This window comes from Petaurus breviceps, unplaced genomic scaffold, assembly GCF_028583685.1.
Source record: "Petaurus breviceps papuanus isolate PSGF00001 unplaced genomic scaffold, PetGlider_PUasm1.0 156, whole genome shotgun sequence".
In the NCBI taxonomy this organism is placed as follows: Eukaryota; Metazoa; Chordata; class Mammalia; order Diprotodontia; family Petauridae; genus Petaurus; species Petaurus breviceps.
The window spans coordinates 9,716,450-9,744,247 of record NW_027185720.1 but is presented as its reverse complement, the minus strand read 5'-3'; the positions used below and the strand labels follow the sequence as shown (position 1 = coordinate 9,744,247).

General features: G+C 42.9%; 1 protein-coding gene across 1 annotated transcript in view; it reads left to right on the top strand.

Annotated features, from left to right (window-relative positions):
• LOC138156619 (xylosyl- and glucuronyltransferase LARGE1-like) overlaps positions 1–27,798 on the top strand; it is a 314,361-nt gene that overhangs the window by 260,669 nt on the left and 25,894 nt on the right. Inside the window, exon 3 of the mRNA XM_069082027.1 lies at positions 25,986–26,287. Within this exon, the coding sequence (XP_068938128.1) occupies positions 25,986–26,287 (302 nt within the window). The remainder of the gene's footprint in view (positions 1–25,985; positions 26,288–27,798) is intronic.

Genomic DNA, 27,798 nt, shown 5'->3' with positions numbered 1-27,798 from the left:
AGAGAGAGAGAGAGAGAGAGAGAGAGAGAGAGAGCGCTCCTAATAAATAACAGCACATTCTGGCAAAAATTCTTGCCTTAGCCATATCTGAAAATTAAGTCTCTTCATGAATTTTAAGAAGTTGCTTCTATTCTAACCCCTAATTTTACAGATAAGGAAACTAAGCCTTGACAAAGCAAAGTGATTTTCTCAAGGCCACATGGTTAATCATTAACCCAGCTGGCCTTGCACCCCCATCTCCTAACCCTTCTCATTGTGACACACTACCACTCCTGTGGTGCCTTGTCTTTGCAGTGCCTTACCAGGCCGATTTCCAAGAGGAGAACAGCCCTTTTCCTCTCCTAGGGTCTTATCTATAATAGAAGATGGGGTGGGGGAGGCTGAATAGATTATGTTTTGGGGGATATCACTTGTCTGCTTTCCAAGCACCCAAATTAGAAGCCTTCCTTTTGGTGAAATTTCCCCATCATTGTACTTTAAAACCAGAGCATAAATGTGACTGATGGATCCTGCCATCACCCAGCTAGTTATCTGTTGGCACGATCTGTAAAGGCATGTTTCAGATTTCTTTAGTTTTTTTCTGATTATTTTTTTTCCTTGTTAATTTAAAAATATCACAGTCTTTTAATTGCGTGCAACTGAATGCACTATACCTGTCTGTTCCCCCTACAATTCATTATTTATATTAGGGGGATAGTACTTAACAAAGCAAATTGCCTAATTTGTGCCTGCATGGGTGGTGAGGAGCTTTAGAGGGCTGCTGAGGCCATGGCTGGAGTGCACGGTTAACCCCCTCCAAATGCTTCTAGGGGCTACAAGAAGGATGGTGGAGCAGCTGCCACATCCAATGAAGGTTAAGGCCAGATCCAGCATCTTGATCTTCCTGTGACTCAGTTTCTTCACCTGTGAAATGAGGAGATTGCATGAGATGAGGGCCAAGGTTCTTCCCAGTGCCAAGTCCGTGAACCCATAGACCTTGAAGCAGCAGATGGTGGTCCCTTTTCTTAGTAGTGAGTTCTATCATTTTTGTTCTATCTTTCGGTCCTCCGAGTTTTCCATTTTTCTCCTTGAGATTTGAAAACATATAAGCTCCTTTCACTCATTTTCCATGAATTCCCCCATTTTCTGCCCTTTCATCCTCGGGGTGGCTTCGCCCCAGGTTCTTATTCCAGGTGATCTTTGGGGGAGGAGGGGGGAGCAACATTAAAAATGAGACCCAGGGACAGTAAGAGGAAATAAAAACTGGTCCATTTCCTCTGGCAACAATCACCCCTCTCTCCTCGACATTCCATCAAGGAGTCACAGGTTCGTTCTCATTGCCTTATCTGCAGGGTTTGTACTGTGTTCAATGGACACATGTTGTCATAACAGATGAAACTGCTTGTTCTGTAAAGGGGCTCACCTCTCAGATCCCACATCTTCAGAAATTGTATGACTCTGAGTGAGGTTTCTTGGCTTAGCAGAGAGACCACTGGCCTTGGAGTCAATGTGTTTTTGAGACACATACTAATTGTATGACCCTGAGCAAGACCCTTAATAAATCTGAGTCTCAGTTTTTTCACCTGGAAAATGGGAATGACAATTGTCCCTACCTTGCCAGGTGAGAACCAGAGATATTTTATATATATATAAGTGCTACAGAATCATAGGGTCATAGATCTTGAACTAGAAGGAACCTCAGAGGGTACCTCATCCACCCTGACATCCACAGCCCTTTTGACAGATGAGGAAGCCCATAGCAGCTAAGTGACTTGCCCAAGATCATACAAGTCATTATAGGCTGAGGTTTTGACAGGAGTCCACTTGAATCTTCTCCCTCCAAAGCAAATGTAAAGTGCTATGAGAGTGTTGGAGGGTTTATTATTAGAATTGAGTCTGGACTTAGTGATTTCATTGCAATAGAGAGCTCTTGAATGAGGAAATGGTCTCTAGCAAAGGAGGCATCTTTCTAACTGTAGCTTTAGAAAGTTATTTGAGGCCAGGAGAGGGGAAGTGCTGTATCCAGGGCTACACAACCTGCATATTTCAAAGGCTGAACCAAGATATTCCTGATTCAAAGACTACTTCTCCATCCACTAGGTGATATTGCCTCTCACCCCCATTTTAAAGATGGGAAACTGAGGCTTAGGGAGTTTAAGTGACTTGTCCAGGTTCAAATAGTCTCTCCTCTCCTCCCCTCCACTCCCCTTTCCTCTTCCTCTCTCCCCTCTTCTCTCACCCTTCCTCCTCTTCTCCCCTTCCTCTTTCCTTCTCTCCTTCCTTTCCCTCCTCCTTCTCCTCCTCCTCCTTCCTCTATGTCTCTGTCTTTGTCTCTCTGTCTCTGTGTCTCTCTGTCTCTCTGTCTCTGTCTCTCCCCCTCTCTCCCTCTCTCTCCTCCCCTCCTTCTCTTTCTCCTCTCCTCTCACTTATATTTCTACTCTGCTTCAGCTGTGTATGTCCCTCCTTTGAGAGAAATGCATTAGCTGGCCTAGTCTTGACCTCCTGGCATTATGAAGCACACGGGAAATACAGCAGCTTATTAAATTACAGTCATTTAATCAGGAGGTTGCAAAGGCTTTGGGGAAGGTCCTCATCAGCGAGCAGGGCGAGGGTTTCCTGCTGTATGGCTGGTGACAAGGTTATCTCTTTCCCGGCCTCAGAGGAGAGGCAGAGGGTTTCAGATGGGCCTGTGTAATAGTTCTGTGCATTTAGGAGGGTCAGTTGTGCTGCAGTGAAAACAGTCCTGGATTTAGAGTTCTGATCTGGGCTGTCCCATTCAGAGAATATTGGAGCTGGAAGCAGAAGGGAATTTAGAGGGAAAGGGGAAGAAGGGAAGGAGCGTTTATTAAGCACCACTGTGTGCCAGGCACTGTGCCCAGCATTTACAGATGTCACAACAATCATAGGAGGCAGGCACTGTTATTAAAACCATTTTGCAGTTGAGAAAACTGAGGCAAACGGGGAGTCACGCAGATGGTAAACGAAAGATCTATGTCTCTTGACTCCAGACCCAGCCCATTCCAGTGGAGCATGTTACCTCTCCCAGTAAAAGGTGGGGCTTGGCCCCCGTAGCATCTGATATCTCTTCTCAATCTGAAACCCATGAGCTTTGCAAGAAATTTGAAGAATTCCTGGAGTCCTGATCTTGGAAACTATTGGGATTTGGATTCAAATTCTGCCTCTGCCACTCACAAACCAAGTGTCTCTGGCTTCCAAAACCTCTCCGAGGTTCCATTTCCTCATGGGACAGTCATAGGTGTTGTACCCACTTAACTCATGAGATTATCACAGGCATCAGGCTAATGCATAGAAAGTGGTTTGTAAACCTGAAGGAGACACAGATTCCACTTGCTGCGATTACTATTAAGCCCTGAGAAGGATCAACTTTTGTACATTTAAAATACCTTGCTTTCTAGCTCATCCTCTGATCACAGCCACCCTAGGCTGGTGTCAGTTATTTTCAGAGTGTTGCATCACTGGGGAGGGGGGACTCCCAGACTCCCCAGCACGCCAGGAGATCATTCACTGCCCGAAGGTGAGTGGATTTTTATTTTCCCCACCAAGACTTGTCTTGTGGCTCTCCCAGCACTCGTGAGCTGTGGAATCACAGATGAGACCCTGAACTTCCCCACACCTATTATTTCATCCACAAAATGGGAATATCATATTCTTGAGTCTCTTGTACTGGAATCTTTATATGACTCTGGTCCAGAAAAGACCACCCAAGTCTGTCTTTGTACCTGCTAGAAGATTGAGGAGCATGATTTGAACTTGGCTACAAGACCAGAACTCTATCCACCGCACCACCAACTGACTCTAAGTCTAGAGCTCAAAGAGATATTGTGGTTTATCTAGACCACCTCCTTCGCTCTATAATTGAGGACCTGGAAGAGGAGAGAAGTGTGAAGGGAGGGATTGATTGAAATGATTGAACAATGGCATCTAGGTCTCAGTTTCCTCTTATGTAATATTAGGGAGTGAAGCTAAGACTCCTAACATCTTTTTCATCCCCAGTGATTCCAGTAACCTGGTCACCTTGCACAATATAGTTGTCCAAATGGAGGTGGATAATCTCTAAGGCACCTTCCACTTTTACTTCTAACATCTCACAAAGATCATTTACTAAAGACTCAGAGTTGTGATCTCCACTCAGAGAAAGACACCTCCTGAGCCCCTCCCCCCATCACCACCCTTCAAGCACACACAAGAGTGTGGCCGCCATCCCGTGTCTAGAGGCAGGTGGGGTCCTTCAATGCCCCTCTCCTCCCGATCTCCTTCTCCTGAAGAGCCCGATTCTGCCCTAATAGCAAGGTCTTTGCGGGATTCTTTGGAGTGACGGTTTTTCTCCGTTATGACATCCTTTTCAAAGGGGAAGGAGGAGGAAGCCTATTCTGAGTCCCTTCATTTTTGCTCACAAGGGAAGATGAATGTCATAACAGAGATCAGCCATCATGGGCTCAGAATTGGCTGCTATTTGCTTTTTCAGTCCCTTCTCTGATAGCTGAAGTGACTTGGAGACAGGTGCAGAGAATGAAGAATGTTGGTGGTGATGTGTTGGGGGGGTGGGGTTCAGGAAGAGAGACAAGGCTCAATCTGGGGAAAAACTATTAATAACTTATGAGTTGCTATGTCATCAATGAAATAGCCCAGGTGTGTGGGAAGCTGGGGGAAAGGAAGACCATCACTTATGTAAATGAGCTCTGGAGGCAGATTTCAGGTATTTTTTATTCAAGTCAGTCCATGGCTTGGAAGGCAGTTTTTGATACACTGCTATTTTTTTTCTTTTCTTCTCTTTTGAGGAGTGGGGTGGTGGATTTATTTCTATTGAATACTTGGGGATAGAACTTAAGATTTGTCAGTTTGCTGGTGTAAGGAACTCAGATTAGGAATTTGGCAATTTATTATTTTAGAGAGTTGACTATAGAAAAGAAAAGTAGTGATTTGCCCAGGGTCCCACAACTCTTGTGACTGACTTGTCAGCCCTGAAGTCAGGAAGACCTGAGTTCAAATCCAACCTCAGACAATTACTAGCTGTGTGACCCTGGGCAAGTCACTCAACTTTGTTTGCCTCAGTTCCCTCATCTATAAAATGAGCTGGAGAGGGAAATGGCAAACCTCTCCAGGATCTTGCCAAGAAAATGCCAAATGGGGTCATGGAGAATTGGACGTGACTGAAATGACTGAGCAACACTTGGCCATCTCTCTACTATACCATGTCACCTCTTATATCTCTTAGAAGAAAAGAAATAGGGGTCAATTCTGTGACCTCATGGGTGTAGGGAGCTTCCAGGTCCACCAGTGCAGGTCAGCACCCGTGTATGACTAATGCTGCCCTGGGAGAATAGAAAGAACTTCTAGCCTTAGAAAGTCACCTGAGAAGTTAAATGACCTCTTTCTACCAGGGGCATACTGAGCTTTCACTGAATATTTGGTTTGAATATTGTGAGCCAGGCTGGTGAAGGAGGCCTGGTGTTCTGCCAGCCCAGGCCCTCTGGGTACCACAATCAGGACATTTATTCTTGTCATCACTGTTACTTCAGGGGTGGGAAGAGTGCTCTGTATATGTTAATATTGCTCCAAACTTTAACTTAATAATTATCAGCTGGAGACTGTGGTGATGAGCAGCTGAGACCAATCCTCAGCATGGAAACTGTGAGTTAACCACCTCTCTCTCTCTCTCTCTCTCTCTCTCTCTCTCTCTCTCTCATTGTCTCTGTCTCTCTTTCTCTGTGTCTCTCTCTCTGTCTCTCTCATTGTCTCTGTCTCTCTCTCTCTCTTCTCTCCTCTCTTCTCTCCTCTCTTCTCTCCTCTCCTCTCTCTTTCCTCTCCCTTTCTTTCTTTCTCTCTCTTCTCCTCCCTTTCTCTCTCTCTCTCTTCTCTCCTCTTTCTCTCTCTCTCTGTCTCTCTCTCTCTCCCTCCCTCCCTCCCTCTCTCTTCCTCTTTCCCTCCCACTCTCATTCTTTGGCCAAATATCTGACTATTCTGGGGGATATAGCTGAATACTTTCCATAACCCCCATCCTCATTCTCTTTTCTTTCCTGTGGTGTCTTTGCTCTGCTCTCTCTACCACTGTGGAGCTGGATGGGATCTCAGATGACTTCTGGTCCAACTCCTTCATTGTAGAGATGAGGAAATGTAGGCCCTTAGGGCTAAACTGGTAACCCTAAATTCACACAGCTTGAGGCAGCCTTTGAACCCAGATCCTCAGACTTTGGAGCTGCTGTTCTTTCTACTGTTACCATGTTCTGGGGTCCATTACTGTGCTACAGTGGAAAGACCCCTGACTCTGTAGTTTGGAGATCTGTATTTAAATCCTTCCAAGATCTCTAGCTACCAGTATAATCTTAAATAGATCCTTTCACCTCCAGAAGCCTCATCTGTCAAATGAAAGGATTGGACTAGGTGACCACGGTGCTTCCTCCTAACTTTTTTTTTTTGCCTTTTGGAAGGCAATTGGGGTTAAGTAACTTGCCCAGGGTTACACAACTAGTTTGTGTGTGTGTGTGTCTGTGTGTGTGTGTGTGTTAAGTGTCTGAGGCCAGAACCAAACTCAGGTCCTCCTGACTCTGGGGCCAGCATTTTACTCACTGCGTCACTTAGCTGCCCCATTCCTCCTAACTTTAAATCTGATTTTAAATCTTCCTCTCTTCCCATGCCTGGCATAGCTCAGCTGGCTTTTAGAAATGGATTCATTCAGATTCTCTTTGTGAGATGCTTTCCTCAGATGATTCAGTCTCCCCTTCCCCCCTTTGTGACCCGATACATACTGATTTTATTCTCATTATTATTTAATCAATTTGTTTTTGTTTTTCGCTTTTTGGAGGGCAATTGGGGTTAAGTGACTTATCCAAGGTCATATGGCTAGTTTTTGTGTTAAGTGTCTGAGACCGGATTTGAACTCAGGTCCTCCTGACTCCAGGGCCAGTGCTCTACTCACTGCACCACCTAGCTGCCCTAGCCAGTTATTAAAACCCTGAAATGACAGAGTGATCAGGATGGGGTCTGCCTTCATGGAGCTCATGGTGTCAGGGGGTGGTCTGGGAAGAGGGAAAGAGATGCAGTTAAATACACAGGTAAGTATTGAGTACTTCAGGGAACGCTGATTTTATTGTTACAAATTATGCTCTTGTTCAGCTCTTCAGTCTTATCCAACCCTTTCTGACCCCATGGACCATAGCACGAATGCTGTCCATGGGGTTTTTCTTGGCAAAGATCCTGGAGTGCTTTGTGATTTCCCGCTCCAATGGATTAAGGCAAAGAAAAGTTAAGTGAGTTGCCCAGGGTCACACAGCTAGTAAGAATCTGAGATTCAATTTGAATTCAAGTCTTCTGGACTCCAGGTCCACTGTTCTATCCACTGTACCATCTTGCTGTATCCAGTACAACTTATAGACTCAGATATTTATTTGGCTGGGACCTCAGAGGCCATCTAGGACAGACTCTTCAATTTCAAAGATGAAGAAATAGAGCCTCCAAGGGGGTGAGTGATGTGGGCAAAGTTCCACAGGTAGGAAATGACATATCCAAGATGTGAACCCTGATCTTTGCTTGTGTATTTTTTTTCCACTAGTAATGATCACACCTGAGCTTTACTTGGGAAAATGGTCTTAGCTTTTAGCACACAGTATCTGGCACATAGCAGGTGTTTAATAGATATATTATAGTAGAAAAACCATACCATACTATAGTCACTCAGGTAATGATTCTATCTGAAAGGAAGCAGGCTAGTGCCCAGATGGCAGATGTAAAGGATTTTAAAGTTTGGAATGAGCCACCAGAGCTTGCATCCTGACGGGGACAGCCTTTGAGAAGCCCCTTAATAGGAGACTATTATGAGGCATTACAAAAAGACTTTGTAGATATATACACAGATAAATATACCAGCCAACAGTGCCTGCTTCATCAAAGTGTAGGGAGAGACCTCAGCAAATTCTTAATGTAACCAACACCTGAAAAAGAATCCTCACGTCAGGACACACAGCAGGTCTTTCTCCAGGCTCTGCTCTAAGCCACCTTCATAGGCAGGACCTATCTTGTGCCTCTGTTTGCCTCTTTATTAACCTCTACCTTTTGTTCTTAATTCTGTCCTCTGAGGCTAAGCCAATAGTCCAATCCCCTCATGCACTCCAAGTTAGCAATCCTCTTCTCCACAGGTCTTTGGCCTAAAATCCATTCAGCCATGCCATCTCCCCTTTCTGGAAGCTCTCTAGCCTGACATCTCTTCCAAAATGCCCTGTCTAGACTTGAGCACAGTATGCCAGATGTGGTCTAAGCAGGCTAGGGTACGGAGAGAGTGTCAGCTAGCCATTCCTAGAAGCACTGTCTCTCTTACTGAAGTCCATGAATATGCTGGCTTTAGTGGCTACTGTCTCACCTCAGATTCCTAAAAGCACCAACTCTTCAGACTAGCTCAGCAAGCTAAAATGACATTCGATACTGCTACGTGCCAGGCAGGCTCTATTCTAGGCACTGGCTCTACGGAGGCAATAAAACAAGTCTGCCTTCAAGGAAATTCCTTTAGGAGATAAAATAAGACATTAATTCTGTGTGTTGTTATTGTTGCTGACAATTCATTTCCATTATGTCCAACTCTCTGTGACCCCATCTGGGGTTTTCTTGGCAAAGATCCTAGAGGAGTTTGCCATTTTCTTCTCCAACTTATTTTACAGATGAGGAAACTGAGGCAAACAGGGTGAAGTGAATTGGCTAGGGTCATAGAGCTAGTTAAGTGTCTGAGACCAGGTTTGAACTCAAGAAGATGACTTCAGGCAGGGCACTCTATCCACTGTGCCACCTAGCTGCCCAAAATAAGAAGCACACAGAATTAAAAATGAAACTGACCTTCCTTTGCCCAAATTATTTGGAAAAGATTATTGGTCAGAGAGGTGCTGGGTGATATTCAGCAAGGGGGATAAGGGTTGGTATTCAGGAAGGTGGAAGACCCATCTGACAAATTTATTCTGAAGGTTTTTGTGGTACCTTAAGATTAACAAAGTGCTTTGCAAACATGATTTTGTTTCATCTTCACAATAACTCTGTGAGGCAGGTGAGATTAAAGCTTCTTTTTTACAGATGGGGAAACTGAGGATCAGAGGGGGAAAACTTCTTGCCCTGGCTGACATAGAAAGTAAGATGCATAGCCCAGAGCTGAGGTTTTTTGCTTCTAAATCTAAGGCTTTTATATTTATTTTTCCCAGACTACCTCCTAAAAACACATGGCAAGTGTATCCAATGAACTGGGATTTACAAAAGTTCCAATAAAAATGTAGTTAAATTCAAAAAGCATTAATCAGTGACTGCTCTGTGCTGATTTAAGCGCTGGGGATACACCTCCACCCCCCCCCCAAAAAAAAAAAAAGAATCAGCCCCTGCCCCCAAGGAACTTCTCTTTTCTCCTGGAACAACACAGACACAAAATTATATCCCATTTGGTTTTGATGAGTCAAATCTGAGCACTATTTAACGAGAGAGAGAGAGAGAGAGAGAGAGAGAGAGAGAGAGAGAGAGAGAAAGAGAGAGAGAGAGAGAGAGAGAGAGAGAGAGAGAGAGAGAGAGAGATCATTCTTTGTCCTCTTACTCATCCTTGTCTGAAGGACCTTCCACAAAAATCAACATCTTCCCAGGAGTATGCCTTAGAGAAAAGTGACAATCTCGTCAAGAGGAGGGGGGGAGTGGCTATTGTGCTGAATAGATATTAACACATTATTTTAGCCAAGCTTCTCTCCTGCTATCAATAGAGAGTTATCTTAGCCCAGATCCACTCCCAATAGGATATTATCCCTGCCTGACTAAGCTTCACATCGCATTTTCCATTTTGCCCAATACCTGTCCTGAGAAAACTTAATTTTTCACCATTTCTGCTGCCAAGAGAATTGTAGGATTATGGAGTTAGAGCTGCGAAGATCCTCAGATGCCATCTAGACTGACTACCTAATTTTATGGATGAGGGGACTGAGGTTTGGAGAATGTCAGTGATTTGGTCATGGTCATCCAAGGAGTAATTGACAGAGCAGAGCCAAGATTTGAACCCAGACCTTCTCAATCTAAAGTTAGTTTTGTTTATTTGTTTTATTTTGTTCTTAATCTGAACCATGCTAGATGAAGGGAAGAGGTTGGAGAGGAGGATGCTGGTTATAAACACATAAGCCACATATGCACATATGTATATATGTATGTATGTATGTACCTATGCAGGCATATATATATGAGTACACTTATGTCTACATGGTTAATTAAATTCAATACATATAGAATGAGAGTAAGTATAGAAATATATATGCACGTGTTATTTAGTGTATGGATATATTATGACACAGTCATTCTGTATGGATGCTGAGATACTCCATTATATCTATGATCCATCCTATCAATGTGGGATTTCCCTCTACCAATGCAGATAGCAACCCCTCTCCCCCCTTATCAAACTGTTTTATTTTACCCTCATCTATATAAACCTGTAGGGCTAGTAAGTGTTAAGTGTCTGAGGCCAGTTGAACTCAGGTTCTTCTGACTCCAGGGCCGGTGCTCCATTCACTGTGCCACCCAGCCGCCCCCCTCCATATATGTATAATAGAATCTATTTTATTTAATTAATTAGTATATATAAATATATACATATACATATACATGCATAAGCAAACACATACATACACACATACATACACACATACAGATATATATATATATATATATATACCACATGCCAAGCAGCATATTACAGTGGGGACCTGAATTCAAAATGCAGCCTCACATACTGACTAGCTGTGTGACCCCGGGCAAGTCATTTAACCTCTGCTTGCCTCAGTTTCCTCATCTGTAAAATGGAGCAGGTAGTACCACCCATCTCACAGGATTGTTGTGAGGCCCAAAGGAGATGACAGTTGTAAAGCCCTTAGCACAGTGGCTGGTATTTGGTAAATGCCACGTAAGTGTAAGCTATCTATTCAGATAGAGACCCAGCCAGTGTTAGTGGTATGGCCCTGGGTAAGTCATTTAACCCTCCATGGCTGTAAATCCCGGAATAGTCACTGATCTGTGATGGGAGAAGGGACTTTCTTTGTGGAGACTTCCCTATTTGAGTGAAATCCCAGGTCCACCCCCACCCTCCACCTTCACTAGTAGCATACAGTTATTGCTTTCCCTTTGCTTCATAAACATTATCTCCTGACCTCTTCACAACAACTCTCAGAAATGTAAGGCATATACTCTGATTACTGTCCTCACTTCACATACAAGAAAATTGGCTTAGAAAAGTTCAGTATTTAGGTTGTGAGGATCATAGATTGAAAGCGGCAAGAGACTTTGGAAATCGTCTGATCCAACCCTCTCATTTTATAGGGAAGGAGACTGAGGCCCAGGGGTTAAAGATATTGTCCAACTCTAATGAGGAAACGGAGACTCTGAGGTTAAGGATCTTATCTTGACTCACCCTCTCATTTTACATTTCAGGAAACTGAGGCTCAGCACTTAAGAATCTAATGTAGCCCACATTTGGTCACGTTGTGCTTTTCTACAAGTCGCTTGTCTACAACTTCATTGTTCTTTTGACTAAACCAGGCTGCATAAAATGCTGGTGTGTGTGTGTGTTTGTGTGTGTGTGTGTTTGTGTGTGTGTGTGTGTGTATCATCATTGTTGGAGGGACTCTCACATTTGTGATCCCTTTGATCAATCATGAATACACTGGAGAATTTGAACATGCATATATATTTTAATTACCCTGAAGAATTTCCTTGCAACAAAGGCCAACCTTTTCCCCCTTTTTTGTTTGTGTACTTTGGGGATTTGGGGGGGGTTGTTGTTTTAAGAGCAGAGCTCTTCAGACTTTTAGGGTTAGAGATAGGATTACATTTAGAATTGGAAGGGACTTTATTGGTCATTGAGCATGTCTCCCTCTTTCACTGTACAAATGAGGAACCTGGGACCTAGTGAGGTAGAGTGTCTTTCTTTGGAGTCGTACAGCTGGTAATGGTCTGAGCTGGGATCTGAGTCCAGCTCTGGGCTGCCATGAGTCATGGGATACTATGATGAAGAAGAGCTTAACTTGATGACCATGCAGTGGGCCATGCAGAGGGATGTGGCAAATATGAGCAGGCTGTAACACACCACGGATGAAGAATTGTGCACGTCGGGAACCATGCAAGGACTCGCTGAGCAGAGTCCCTATGGGGAAGTTAGGAGAGAGCGTGGCTAAGAGTTACCCCAGAAGGGAATGCTTGGAGAGGCGAGATCTGAATCCCCAGAAGGAAATCCACCTCAAGGTGAGCACCGATCGCTGGGCTTTTGGAGTGGTTGGAAGGGTGCTATCAAAGACATGCATGGATGGGGGAAAATGGGGTCATCCCCTAGGAAGAAAGAGAGGGAGGGTTGATGGAGAGTCCACGTGCTCCATTGGTATTTAGGTAACAATCAAGGGAACTCAAGACCCACATGATGGTGGTTGAGTCATCAAAGGGTCTACAGATGAACAAATGGAAGAGAAATCCGAGGCCCTTCATTTTATAGCAAAGGAGCCTGAGGTCCAGGAGAATTCATGAGGTCATAGTAGACTGTAGGGACCTCAATAGCCATCTAGAACTGCCTCCTCATATCACACACGAGGCATTAGTGTGCTTTGACCAAGGTCATGGCATTAGTAAGCACCCCTCCCCCTCTTCCCTGGGGATGATGTGTAGCAGTCACATAGGATGTGTGGATGTGGGTAGGTTGAGGCCTGCATTATTAAAAGGAGTACACACATTGCAGAGATCATAGATCTTTTTTTTTTTAATCCACATGTTGATTTTAAAAAATTAGTCTGTTTATGGAGTGTATGGGATGCTCAGGGAAGATAGCACCTCTGGTATGAGGGCTTCCTGAACCCTCTTCAGGGCTGCTCACCTGCCCTTGGTGTCTACCTCTTACCTGTGACTCTAAGAAGCTACATCATGTGCATCAGCCACACCCTGGTAAAACCATCTTGGCAGATGGACTAAACCAGGCTCAGGGTGGCTGACAGACTCTTAACCTGTGTCTGAGTTAGGGGAATACCTACCCCAAGCATATGAAGACTTCTCCGCATAGAATGGGTGCATGAGAACATTCCGTTCCAGTGGCCACGAAGGCGACTGAAGCAGGTACGGTGGGGCACTTAGAGCTTGGTCAGACATGGAACATGCCAAGGTCAGCCACTGCATCCCAGGCATCACCACTTAAGTTGACTTTGGATTTGTCACTGCACTTCAAGGACTCTGGAAGAAAGAGCGAGGTGGAAGAGTGTACAACTCTGCCTCCCTTAAATCCAGTTCATGTGCAAGTCAAGACATCACCCTGTGATGTCTTTATCCTTCTTCAGAAACGAAGGGCAAACAACAAGCTTGTATGCATGTTTGTACCCACACATAGATGCAGAAAGACATGAACTAGTATCTCAAAAGAAGAGAAGACATGAAAAGATTACTTTCTGTTGTGGAGGAGGAAGTACCATCTCCAATAAGTTTATGCGTCTATTGAAATGTGTTTTGTGTGTGTGTGTGTGTGTGTGTGTGTGTGTGTGTTCACACTTCACTACTTCAAACAGTCTGTGGTTTATTTCATGTGAGGACACCTTGCAATGAACACTGGCAGACCACCCCACTGTATCTTCATAGATGGCATTGATGACCTTTCAAGTCTGGGAAATCCATCCGCTTTTGGTCAGTCTGGTGATGAACAAGTCTGAAGTTAGCCAGACTGGTCCCCAGACCACCTCATGCCTCTTCTGTCCCATGAGCTAAGCCCCTCCAGCTCAGCTGACTATTCCAGAACTTGTGTTCTACTTGCATAGGCTTAGAAAAATCATCTTTGCTTTGAGGCCATGATGATCCGTGGCTATACACACTGAAGAACCAGAAAGTTTACAAAATACTTTATATACATTCTCTCATTTAGTCTTCCCAATGGCCCTCACAGTTGGATGATGCAAATATCACACACACACATGCACACACGCAAACACACACACAGAGGTGTGTGCTCATGCATAAACTCTTCATGCACACAAGGGCTAGCATATCCCAATCTCTTTAGTCCACTTGGCAGCTGGAAATATCCATAAGACAAACAGGAGATGAGAGAGTAGAGGAGGGCAGTGAGCTTCCCTTGGCACCACTTCTTTTTAATTTAGTATCAGGGTACGGATGTTAATATTCATTCAAGTGACTTGGAATTTTACTGCAAAACACTGTTTTTAAGGGATTCAGAGCAACACTCCCTAAAAATTTTGCCTTAAAAAAAAACAGCAAACAAAAAAAACCTGACTCCCTTTGTGGAAGCTACTCATACATCCCATTGATTCTTTAGCCATTGCTTAGAGCAGGAATATTTGCTTCTAAAAAGACTTTTATGATCATTGAGATCCAGAGCTCTGAGGAGCTCTACAGGCCTAGAGCCTTCCTTTTACAAATAAGGAAAGCGGGATAGTGAGGTGATCTGTAGGTAGCAGGTGTCAGGGATGGGATCTGAACCCTGATTTTCTTATTATACATCCAATCCAGCTGCTGTTTTGTCATTGAAATAGATGAGAATTTGCCATATGTGGCCAACCCCATCCTCCCCAGCACCCCACTTTCTTCCTAACATACCATCTGGCTTTACTGCATATTTCCCAGATTCTTCAGCCCCTGCCCTTGGGCTCTGTGCCATATGTGTGATTGATGAGAGTCTCCCATATCTAGCTAGAGGAAGACCCCATCCACCCAAACTTTTCTCAAGCCATCTGCAATGCTCCTGTTTGGAATCCCCCGGACACAAACACACATACCTATGTCCACACACACAGACACACCTATCTTGATCATTGAATGGTAATCCAATTATATTTGCATTCCTAGAAATAACATGCCAACCAATTACCCCATGGCTCCATACACCATGCCTGTGAGTTCCGTGATCAAGTCATCATTGGCCATGATGCCTCCATAGGTGTTTTCTTCTATTTTAGAACATAGGCCTCTTGAAGGCAGGGAATCTGATGCTTTTTTTATCATTATATCCCTAGCACTTGGCACAGTTCCTGGGATATAATAAATGCCAAATTGATACCAATTCATTCATTCATCCATTCATTCATTCAAGAGCTAGCCTCTATTCCCTTCCTTCTTCTTCCAGCCTAACATTTTAAGCCATCCCACCCACCAGAGCTAGAAGCCCCCTGGATGAATCCCAGCAAGGGTCTGCACACACAACATCCCTCAGTAGACTGAGCCAGGGAATGGACAGGGGCATTATCTTGGATCACATCCGCAGCAGTGAAAAAGAACACCAGAGGAACGTGACAGTTTGACAAGCTCGTCAAATCAAATATTCATTCCCGATGCTGCCACTGAAAAGTGGTGAGCTGGACGGTTAGAACTGTATCCACATATTAATTTTAGACAGATGGAGATGAAATTAGAGGTTTTTAGGCCACCGTCTGATAAAGCAAGACTAGAAACTAGCCAACTCTTGGCCACAGTCGCAGAAGCCTGGTTCATGACCTCCTGGAGGCATTACCCCTTTTAGTGTAGCTTGATTTTCTTTTGTCATTCCTGAGGCTGGAATGACCTCCTCCCCATGCCTCCACCTGATGATGTCATACTCAGGTGCTTCCACCATGAAGCCCTCCTGGCTTCTGCAGAATGATCCCACCCCCCAGCCTGAAGTAACCATTCCCTCCTGATCCTATCCTACTTTTCACTAATTATTATCATAATGTAATAATATCATTATATTTTATTCAAGTGAGGAAAACTGGCAGAGTTGGAAAAAATCTTGGACACGAAGATGGAGAAGAGATTAGGTTTGGATCTGAAGATTAGGGATACATATGCCAAGAGGAGGTAGTTAGACCTCTGAGGAAAGATGAGATCACTAAGGGAGAAAATGGAGAGGCAGAAATTAAGTGGACCTAGGTTAGAGGTCTGTGGTATGCCCACATGTGAGAAGTAGGAGACAGATGGGGATCCAGGAAAGAAAATGAAATATTTATTAAATGAGGGAAAGAGAAATCATACTGCAAATGTCAAAGGTCTCTTAAATCAAGGGTTCTCAAATTGAGGTCTCTGATTTTATTTTTTTAAAAACCCCTGAATTCCAATATAATTGTTTTCCTATATAAGTTATTAATTTAAATTTTTTTTCTGAGAAAGATCCCATAGGCTTTACCAGACTGCCAGAGAATCCGTGACATACAGGGAAAACCTCTGGTCTGAAATACAACTGCAATCTTCAGGACCTAATGGGAAATTGCTAACCTTAAGATTAAGTGGCTAACAGCCTTCAACTGTGATTGTTGTCATACAAACGTAAGTTTAGAGCTGGTCCAGCAGTCATGAAGTTCAATGATATAACAGATGGGTAAACTGAGGCCTGTGAACTCACAGAATCATATATTTAGATCTGGAATAATCTCAGAGGCCATGTAGTAGAGTTCCTTTCCATTCTTCCTCTACCTTCCACCATTTTTTAGATGAAGAAATAAAGTTCAAGAGAAGTCAATGGATCATATTAGAAAGGCTTCCTTGGCTTTGTTGTACAAACTCATAATTTTTTACATGAGGAAACTGAGGCCAACAACTTTAAGTGACTTACTTGCTAAGAAAATGAATTGGCATTCGCCTTTGCTTTTTAGGGCAATTGGGGTTAAGTGACTTGCCCAAGGTCACACGGGTAGTAAGTGTTAAGTGTCTGAGGCCAGATTTAAACTCAAGTCCTCCTGACTCCAGGGCCGGTGCTCTATTCACTGTGCCACTTAGCCACCCCATGGCATTTATTCTTGACATCATGCGCGAAGAACATCTTCTTAGCACATTACCTTATTTGTTTATTGCATACACTCTGTCTTTTATTCCCTTTTGTGTGAGGACTATGTCTGTCATACACAATAAATAAAACCCAAAATTCAATGCTTTTTCTTCTTCTTCTCTTTTTTTTGAAGAGGAGGAGCATGATGTAAGTCGGCTTTAGCCTAACCTACCATAACTGTTACAAGGGAAGGCAGTTGCTCTACTCAGTCCTTGGCATTACCTTTTCCAAACTTCTTCTAAGGGAGGTGTTCCTTGCAGTCTGAGACCTCTGCAGAGGCAGATGTGGTGGTGATGGTGGATAGGAGGAGCTATTATTATTCCTGTCCTCATCTGAGAATGGAGCCTGACAGGAGTCCTCTCTGCAGTTGTCATTTCAGCACTTGATCGTGACTCCTAGTCCACTCCAGCCTTGGAGGGGAGGTAGGGTAGGGAGAAGTATCTTACAGATAATGCACCATCTTCCACACTGAGATATCATTGTTCAGTAGTTCATTCATGTCCAATTCTTCCTGACCCCATGGACCGTACTGTCCATGAGGTTTTCTTGGCAAAAATATTGGAGTGGTTTGTCATTTCATTCTCCAACTCATTTTACAGACAAGAATATTGAGGCAGACTAAGGTTAAGTGACTTGCCCAGAGTCACAAAGCTAGTATCGCAGACCAGATTTGAAATCAGGTCTTCCTGATTCTCCAATCTGTTTTGTTTATATCATATACCTAGGTATTCACCTGCCATCTCTTCTATTAGAATGTGAACTCTCACAGGCTGTATTTGCCCTTCTTTGTAACTTAGTGTGTTATCTAGTACATAGAAAATATTTAATAAATGCTTGTTAACTGACTGGGAAGGGGGCAGGGGGAGGCACATCTTCTGAATGCTGGGGATAATGAGAGATCCTTCCCGTGACCTGACCTTAATGACCAATCCATAAAGGTCAGGGCTTAGGAAATACAAATATTGACCATGAAAAGAACTCAGCATTGGGGATACAAGTTGACAGGGAAAAAATGGATCGTAATATGGCCACTCCTTTCATCTTGTCTTATCATCTTGGCCTGAATCCCTCTTCCTGATAGGCTTTCCTGCTTTTCCTCATCCCTTAGATTTCTACTCTCCAGGACCCCCTGGCTTTATATCTACCTGGTATATCTACCTGGCCTGTCTTTCTGGCTTACCTCATCTTAGAATTCAGATTTCTCCCACCCAGGTGGAAATTGGCCTTTTGAAGACCCTGTCATCCTTAACGCCCTTTGAGATAGTGTAGAAAACTCTTAGTTCCCTAGACTTTGTCTCCTTGAGATTTGTTTCCTAGCTCTATTCATTTCACTGTCTGTGTCCCAGAGGATTGGAATTCCTCAAAGATCCAGAGATATTTAAATGAGCTTGAATTGATTCAGATCCGCCTTTACGGTGTTTTGGATGACAAGTCCCTCATCTCTGCCACTTGACTATACAGAGGCTGATTTCCAATTTACCCTTTTTGTTTGGAACCATAAGATGTTTTGATTCTTAATTCTGAACATTCATCTCAAGGGGTTTCCGAGCTTGGAATCTGACGATATCTTCATATTTGTGGTGGCGGTTTTGTATGTGTGTGTCGTTGGGGAGAAAGGGAGAGTGTTGTCACCTGAGGATTTGAATAATGTCTTGTTTGACATTTTAAACTCCAAGTGGGTGAACCGTGGATCAGTGGGTGCCAGGAGCATGCCTTTGGATATAAATAGACTCTATGTTTCCAAGTGGAAAGCACCATGCCATGAGAGGTAATAAGGAAGCCTGGGACAGATGGAAAGAGATGGCTGCCGCTTAGATTCCTACATCCCAGACTTCATAGGCTCATCACATGCTTGGTTGTTGTCCTTCATTCTCAAAGAGGACCAAAATGACATCACTATGTTGGAGTCAAGGTACAATGTGTCCAATTATTGCTGATCAGACCAGTATGAGCTTGGAAGACTCCACCACAGGTTGGGCACAAATAGTCCATGGGAACCTTTGGAGTGGAGCTGTCTCTACATGTGTGCATCTCACATTTTTTTAATATGCTGGATCTGGATGGAACCTTAGAAGCCATTCAATGCAATGCTATACCATAATTATGACCAAGTCTGGCTCTAAAGAGAGTGATGAGGCTTGCTTCTTTGCAGAGGCTGGGATGGGCTGAGAAGAGGGTTTCAGTGGGAAATTGAAGTGCTGTAGAAACCAAACATATCAAACAAAAGTATTTTATGAGAGAAGTTCAATTCAGCCTCTTCCTTTTAGAGCTGAGATAGATTCAAAATCCAGAAGAGAACAGAATAAGCATTTATTAAACTCCTATTAGATGCCACACACTCTACTTAGCAGTTTACATATATTACCTCACTTGATACTCGCAACAATTCTATAAGTTGGTGCTATTATTACCCCCATTTTACAGATGAGGAAACTGAGGCAAATAACGGTGATTAATTTTGTTGCTGTTATCATCCTCCTCTTTCTCCTTCCTCTCCTTCTTCCTACCTCTCTTTCCTCTTCTTACTTCTCTACTTTCTCCTCTTCTCCTTACCTTTAGGAAGATCACAATCTCTGAGTTCATTTTTGGCTTGACTGATGGTGTTTGGGAAACCCAGTCCTCACCATAACTTCTAAGGATATCCTTGGCACTCTTGGATACCTACAGAAACTTACACTCCAGCCATTACTAGGTCCTCGTTTTATCTCCAATTTAAACTGGCACAGAGTGGTTGAGAGACTTGCCCAGGACTATACAGCTAGTAAGTGTATGATTTGAACCCAGGTCTTTCCTCTGGACTCGAAACCCAGCACTCCATCTACTATGCCACCTACCTACCTAGTAGAAGTTTATCTAATTTTTGACTCTTTCTGGAAATTGGATGGTTTTGTTGTGTACTGAGTTTCCCAGACCTGGAGAAACAGCTTCTGATTTGCTTGTCATGGGACAATATACACATTATCTACAGATTCATCATGTCCTACAGCTTCTCTGACTATGGGATTTGTGGTCCCTGAACAACAGGATTCAGTAGCTCCTTTCTATTGCTTTGTTAGGTGAGGGCTAGGAGCTTCAGCATTCAACCCCCAGTTAATGAAGAGAAAAATAAAATCTAACTTTTAAGGCCCAAAGATAGATCAGAAGCTCAGAAGAGAAGCCCATACAGCCCAGTAGCAGAAGGTGAAACCTTCAGCGTGAGATTCATTTCCGCCTTTGTTCCTGAAGCTTTATGAGCCCCAGGGAGATTCTCCTTGGACAGTTTGGGAGCCCAGCAGGGTTCATGAATGAAGCAAGAAAACTGTGAGTCCAGGAAGAAGGACCATTCTTTGCCAGGAGGGTAGGAGAATAGAAAACTCTAGCAAGGTGTGTTTATGTTTGAAGCCACTCAGGAAATGTCAGTTACAGATGAAGGGTGGGTTGTCCCCTTCTGTAAGAACTGAGGGAAATTGTAGTTTTATGTCACTTCTGGGCCTATGTGGATTCCTTTCAGTGAGTTCACATTCAGGAGACGCTCATTAACTTGGATTGTGTGAAAGCCATTGGGCTAGGTGCTGGGGGAAGGGCAAAGGGAGTAAGCCCTTATGAAGTCTTTAGTCCAGTGATAATAGTGTGTGTTAACCACTTTCTTCAGTGGTGTCCCTTCCTTTGATTCTTCATCAGATTCCTTTAGTTAACCATTTGGTCTATAAGCAATCATCATGTTGAATTCTTTGGAGACTATTCTGCTCCATGAATCACGACCATACAATGGGACCAGGAGCATTATGGTATTTAAACCATGAATTTTGGTTTCCAAGGCAAGTTCAACATTGTTAAGGGGTCATTCTAGTATCCTACAGGCAAATGAATCAACTCAAGTCAACAACTAAGTGTTTATGAAGTGTTTACTGCCAGGCTCTGTACTAAGTTTTGGGGTTATACTCAAAAGTCAAGACATCACCCATGGTGTCACTGGTCCTCTTCCAAAATGAAGGCCAAAGAACAGCAGCAATGAAGAAAGATAAAAAGCAATACCTGCCCTCAAGGAGTTCACATTCTTTACCACTTATTTCTAGACCCAATTTTTAGTCTTTTTTGTTATCTGTCAACCAATCAATCTGGCAAAGATCATTATATCCCTACTTTGTGCCAGCCTCAGCACCTGGCTAGATGATTGACATGCAAAGTAAAAAATGTCAAGCCCTGCCCTCACTGAGTTTGTGTTATATGAAAAGTATATACCATAATGAATGAGATCTTTTAAGTTGTCCCTTTAACTGACTGTCATGGATTGGACAAGAGGCTCTTTGACATTGTTCATTCTCTCCTCCCCCATTTTTTTCCTCCTTGGGGATATTTGAGTCACTTCATTGTTGTTCAATTGTGTCTGATTTTTTGTGACCCAGTTTGGGGTTTTCTTGGAAAAGATATTAGAGTGGTTTGCCATTTCCTTCTTCAATTCATTTTATAGATTTTAGAGGCTGAAGAAAACATGTGACTCACCCCGGGTCACACAACTAGTAAGTGTGTAAGGCAGGATTTGAACTCACAAAGATGAGTCTTCCTGACTTGACTCCTAGCACTCTTATTTACTGTACCACCTAGCTGCCCATTCCAGAGAGTATATATAGACAAAAACACATACACACAAAGCATTTTTCCTACACTCTGGCCCTCTCCTACTGTAACAGACTCTTTCCCTTGAAAACTCAGGCTTTGATAGCTGAGTTTTCTCCTTATCTTGTCTAGAAATATGCCACCATATTAATTCTCTGTGATACCTCTGTCCCCTTAGAGTATAAACTCCTTGAATGCAGAACTGTCTTGTGTGGTTCTATTTGTTATCTCCAGTGTTTAGTACAGTGTCTAACACAGTAAATGTTTAATGCATGATTTTTTCATTCATTTATATAGCAGATATATATGCATAAATATTTAAAGTATAAAAATACATACATTCAATTTTTTCATAAAAATCTAGAACATTGCAGTGCTTCTAGTGATATCAATAATCATTCAAGAAAAAAGTTGACCTAACTATCCATACAATATGAACAAGTGGATGAAGAAAGCCTTTTTTTATGAGTGTTAGGGAGCAGCCTATGGCATTTGAAAATGCTCCATGATTTCCCAAATGCAGTTTAGTCTAGTTTCTTGCTACTCAATTCTGGGCTGAATTGCTCATTCATCTGCATTTCCTGACCAAGACATATGTATGGAGGCACCAACTCAGTGGGCTGCTTGGCCAACTATATGTAATCATCTGGGCAGTAGGCATTTGTCATCTGTTTGTTTTAAACTATATGGATGGTTAAACAGATGGCTTTGGAGTAATTATGAATCTCATCAAGGAGGGCTTGATTCAACCAGCCCAATGTCATTTACAAACAGAAGTGTCTAGAAGACTGCAACACCTATAGGGAATCTCATTTCCATGTGGATTCTGCTTAGGACAAAATACTCCGTGATGCTTTTGGGAAGCAGATATCTCCTTCTTTTATAACTCATTTGATGGTAATAATTAAGTTAAATTCAACAAGAATTTGTTAACTGCCTGCCATATGGAGGCAAGGGCAGGTAGGTGGTGTAGTGGATCAAATGCTGGACCTGGACTCAGGAAGAACTGAGTTCAAATCTGACCTCAGACACTTCCTAGCTGTGTGACCTTAGGCAAGTCACTTAACCCTGTTTGCCTCAGTTTCATCTTCTGAAAAATGAGAGAAGGAAATGGCTAACTGCTACAGTATCACTGCCAAGAAAACTTCCAATGAGGTTATGAAGAGTGGGATAAGACTGAAAGAAATGACTTAACAACAATATGCAGGCAACAAGCCAAGTGCAGTACAATGACAAATGAAGCATCCCCTGCCCTCAAGGAGTTCACCTTCTTTATGGATAATTGGAATCACTGAAAAAAAAATAATCTATGTAGTCATATCTATCAAGAAATCTTATAGAATTTTGACATTTCTATAGAAGATACTTTGTTAACCCCTACCTATGTGCATGGCTATATTATCAATACAAAGAGAGAGAAGCCCCTTTGCCCACCTCAAGAAGTATACAATCTCTCAAGGTAGATGAGATGTTGCCTAAAGGACGGTATGCATATGAGTTGATACTATTAATAGTAATTATGAACTTTTACCAGCCCCCTAACCATTATAGAAGGTAACATGTGAGAGGTGCCAGGAGACTGTGTGTCTCCTCCAATATCCAGCCCACTAATGTGCATATATGATGGGTGTTTAATATTTGTTTGATGATGGAGATGAGAGAAAGGGAGAAAGTAGACATTCAAAGAAATATTCATCACTGCTTATCCTCATCAGTAGAATTTAAGTTACTTGGAGGCAGGATTTGTCTTGATATTATATTTGTGTTCCCATTGTAAGCATACTGTATAGAATGTAACCAGTGCTCACTGATTTCAGCAGAGGCATCAAGAAAGCCTTCCTAGATGAGGTCTTGTCAGATCATAGGTATACAACTAAGTGTAAAGCCAAACATGAGCAACTTTCCAGAAGAATACTACTGTGAACAGCTTTTAAGATTCTGATTGCATAGTATAGTGAACACTCTATTTATCCAATAACAAATCAGAGCAAAACATTCACAGTAAATCAAGGTACAGCATTCACAATGTTACAACTTATCACAGATAATCAAAATACAGCATTCACAACAACATATAACAGAAAATGGCCACATAGTTTTCACCACAGTGGTCACAAAGTTTTGAACCAAGTATAATCATTTAGTCAAATCAATCACTTGGTAATTCAATCATTCAGTCATCCTTAAGGAGGCTTGCCTCCTTACAGGTCACAAAATACAATAATCAAAGTTCTCCACTCATGGAACACACCAACTTACAAATCAATTATTATTCACTCATCGTTCACTATTCAATCATCAAAAAATACACAAGCCCTCCACCCCTCCATCACTAGTGAATTACAGTTTCTTAGTCAGTACACAATATCCAAGTAAAGTCTTCTGTCAGCTTGACTCAGGGTGATCTCTCAGATTCCCTGGATCCCCTTCCATGGTCCCAGGTCCTATCTGGATTCACCAAACTGTCACCTGGGTTCAAAGGCAGATAGCTCCCAGGTCCTTGTCCAGCTCTCCATGCACTTCCTGTACCACTCTGAAGCTCACAGTATCTAGTCCACCTTGAATCCTTCATAGTATCTGTTCCTGGGAAATTAAAGCTTAACAAAGCCACAAACAGGTTCAGCCAAAGTACCAGCATCATAGTCATGCTTCCTCAGTCTGCGGCAGCTCCAGCTGGCCTTTGGACATCTTCGGCAGCTCTCAGAAACTTCGGCTGGCTCTCAGACTCAGCAGTTCCTCAGCAGAAGCTCGAGCTGGTTCCCAAAATCAAAATCATTCTCTCCAGCCTGGAGTGCCTATCCTTTTAAGTCTCCCTGGTGACAGCAGCCTATGCCTCCATGGAGCTTGACCCAAGAAATCTGTCTGATCAAGCAGGGACTTCTTATGTACACACACAGACACACTTGGCATCAGCTCCTTCCTGTTTCAGCCAACCCCTTCTTGTTATGTCAGCAACAGGGGTTCATACCTTCTGTTTCTTTAACAGAGTCTTGATTAATTTCTAAGTGCTAAGTACCTCTCATCTGAGCAATACAAAAGGAGCTTCAAATTTCATTACTATTACACTATCTGCCCCCTCCCATCTGTAGCAGCAAGCACCCCAAGCGTCCTCAGGGTTTGCAGCTACCACAGGTTCTTGGATCTGCTTTGTTAAAGGAAAGCAACTCAAAATGGGTTAACAAGCTTACTTTAATCAGTCAGACATATATCGTTTACCTTGTTCAGGAGAAAAGGTCAGCACCCTGAACCTCAAAGTATACAGGCATAATTATCAAGACAGAAACATCAAGTAGACAGATTTCCAAACTGTCCAACCATTACATCCATACCCAGTCAACATCTGGGTTTCCACATTCTGGGTTTTCCAAAGCCGGGGGACTCTCAATAACGGCTTCCCAGAATTCAGATCAAATAACAGAACATTTCTCAAAGTGAGTCCCAAAAACAAAGCTACACATCAGGGCTTATATAGCCTTCTCCTGGCTCAGAGAATGTAACAACCTTATTGACTCACTGGCCAATCAAGAAGTATCTACTGAAAAACAAGCCTCCCCCACCCCAGGCTTCAGGTGCACATTAGTCTAGGGGCAGGGAAGATCTTTAAAATTTACATTCTTATTACACCATCCATCCCCCATTTGACAAAGGAGGAAATTGAGGTCCAAAGAATTGAAGTGATCTCTCCAAGGTCATAAAGGCAGGATCATAGATTTAGAATTGGAAAGGACTTTCAAATCCCCTTAGTCCAGTCCCACCCCCCTTCCCCTTCCTGTTGCTCATTTTTATAGATGGGAAAACTGAGGGCCTGGGAGTTTAAATGATTTGTTCAAGCAATACAGATTTAGAGCTGGAAGGGGCTCAGAGGTCATCTAACACAACTCCCCTATTTTTTCAGATGAAAAATCTGAGGTTCAGTGAGTATACATGGCTTGTTTGAGGTCACAAAGGTACTTAAGTGGCAAAAAACTAGGTCCTTTCTTTAGGGTGAGTAGACTTTCTGCAACACCAGGTGGCATTTCAGTTCCTTGAAGGAGAAGAATTTTTTGGTTATCAAAAAACTATGACCTTTGAGAACAAGTGCAATTTTAAAAATATTTCCATCCTTTATTGCATTCATTCTTCTAAGAAATGAGCTCTCTCTCTGTCTCTCTCTCTCACACACACACACACATACACACACACTCATTCACTCACTCACTTTCTTACTCCAGAGAGAGAGAGAGAGAGAGAGAGAGAGAGAGAGAGAGAGAGAATGAGAATGTGTGCATTGAATTGGGCCATTGACTTGATGGACCATTTTGTCTTGAAACATTCCAAATATATGGAGGAGAGAAAACAATAGATTTGATTAGGGAAGATGGCTTGGTGATTGCCTTTTTTGAACAGCATATTAATTTTTATCACCCTAGTAAATCCTTCTGTCCTTAACTCTGCTCCCAGTTCAATCTGGTTTTGTTCATTTCTGACTAAGTTTCCATCTGCTTTCAGTTAAAACTTGAACATAAAATGAGCCTTGCTGGGTTCTAATGGATGTTAGAGAAGGGAAGAGAGCGTGCATGTGTGCCCATGTGTGTGTATGCGTTAACACTTCCTTTGTCTCTTCCAACTGCAGATGGGAAGCCTGTGTCACTGTCTCCACTTGAATCCCAGCCCCACAGCCCACGGTACACTGCCTCAAGTCAGCGAGAGCGAGAGAGCCTGGAGGTACGCATGCGAGAGGTGGAAGAGGAGAACCGGGTCCTCCGAAAGCAGCTCAGCCTGGCACAAAGCCGGAATCCAGCCCACCGGCGGGGCAACCACTCCAGGACCTATTCGATGGAAGAGGGGACCGGTGACAGTGAGAACCTCAGGGCAGGCATCGTGGCTGGCAACAGCTCTGAGTGTGGACAGCAACCCGCGGTGGAGAAGTGTGAGGTAAAGAGAGCCAGAGACAGCACCTAAGAGTTTCTCAGTTTAATTGTCTGTCTGTCTATCGATGTACCTGTCAATGTATCTCTGTCTGTCTGTCTGTCGATGTATCTGTCTATCCTTCTGTTCAATAATTTTATATTCCTTATTTACCTGTACTTTTATGTGCCTATTTGCTTATTTGTCTTTCTGTTCATTCATTTTACATTCCTCATCTTTTATTTGCCTCTTTGCTTATTTATCTTTCTATTCATCTGTTTAATATTCCTTATTTATGTATTATTTTATGCACCTATTTCTTTCTTATTCGTTTATCTTATCTGTCTGCCTAGTCTGCCTGGTTATTTCATATCATTTCTTCTTTGGACACTGTGCTCATGAAGAGATCAAAGCTCAGAGAAGTGACTTGCCCAAAGTCCCTAGGTGATTCAATCAGAGCAAAGACTAGAACGCTGGTGTCCCGGTCCCCATGCCAGTTTTCTTAGCAGGCTTCTCTCAGAAGGCTGCTTTCCCACTTGATCAGGCCTCTAAACTCTCCGTGGATTAGACCTTTAGAGCTGAAGGAGACATGAGAGCTCATCTAATCCAATCCTACACCACCCAATCTTATGAATGAAGACACCGTGTAAGAGCGGGGCTCTGAGCTACAAATACCTATTGCTCAAATCCTCCCTTGGGCACATCATCACTCTGGGCCCCTCTGACTAGTCATTTTGCTTTTTGGTGTTTTTAGGCAACTCTCTTAAGACTCTCGGTTGCCCAGAAGATGCTTACCAGTATTATTCACCCAGGAATTCTCTATACTAGTGAAATCATAGGTGCAGTCATTATCCTAATACTATTTTTAAATGAGTTTTTGGCAACTTGAGTTCTGATATGGTTATAAGATACTCTAGTCCCATTGTCTCAAGAGCTTGTTATTTCCGTATTCTTTTCCTCATAGATTTCCACTGTAGAGATTATAGAATCATAGATTAGGGGGTGGAAGGAAACTTAGAAACCATCAACTCCAACCCACTTATTTCACAGATGAGAAAATTGAGGCATAGATAGGTCAAATACCTTGCCCAGGGCCACACAGCTAGTAAGTGTCTATGGGGAAGATTCGAACCCAGGTCTTCCTGACTCTATATCCATTGATCTCTCACCAACAGACTTGGTCCCTGCTTTCTGGCCCTGACTGAAATGCTGCTTTTAATTCTGCTCAAGTCATTACTGGATGGCCCATTTAGACTATGTGTAAGGAAAATCTTTCTAATAATTAGAGTTTTCCATAAGTGGAACGGCTGGTGGCCTCTCCTCTGCTTAAGGTCACCAATAGAGACCTGATGGCCACTAGTCAACAATGTCATATACGAGTCTCCTTTTCGGCCATGACTTAGACTTCGAATCCGAGGTGCTGTGTGTTTGTCGTTCTGTTGCTTTTGTGTTACATGCAAGGTGGTTGCACAACACCCCCTTTCCTGTGGCTTTCTTGGTGCCACCATTCCTTGACCTGTTAATCTTCATCTCCTGGA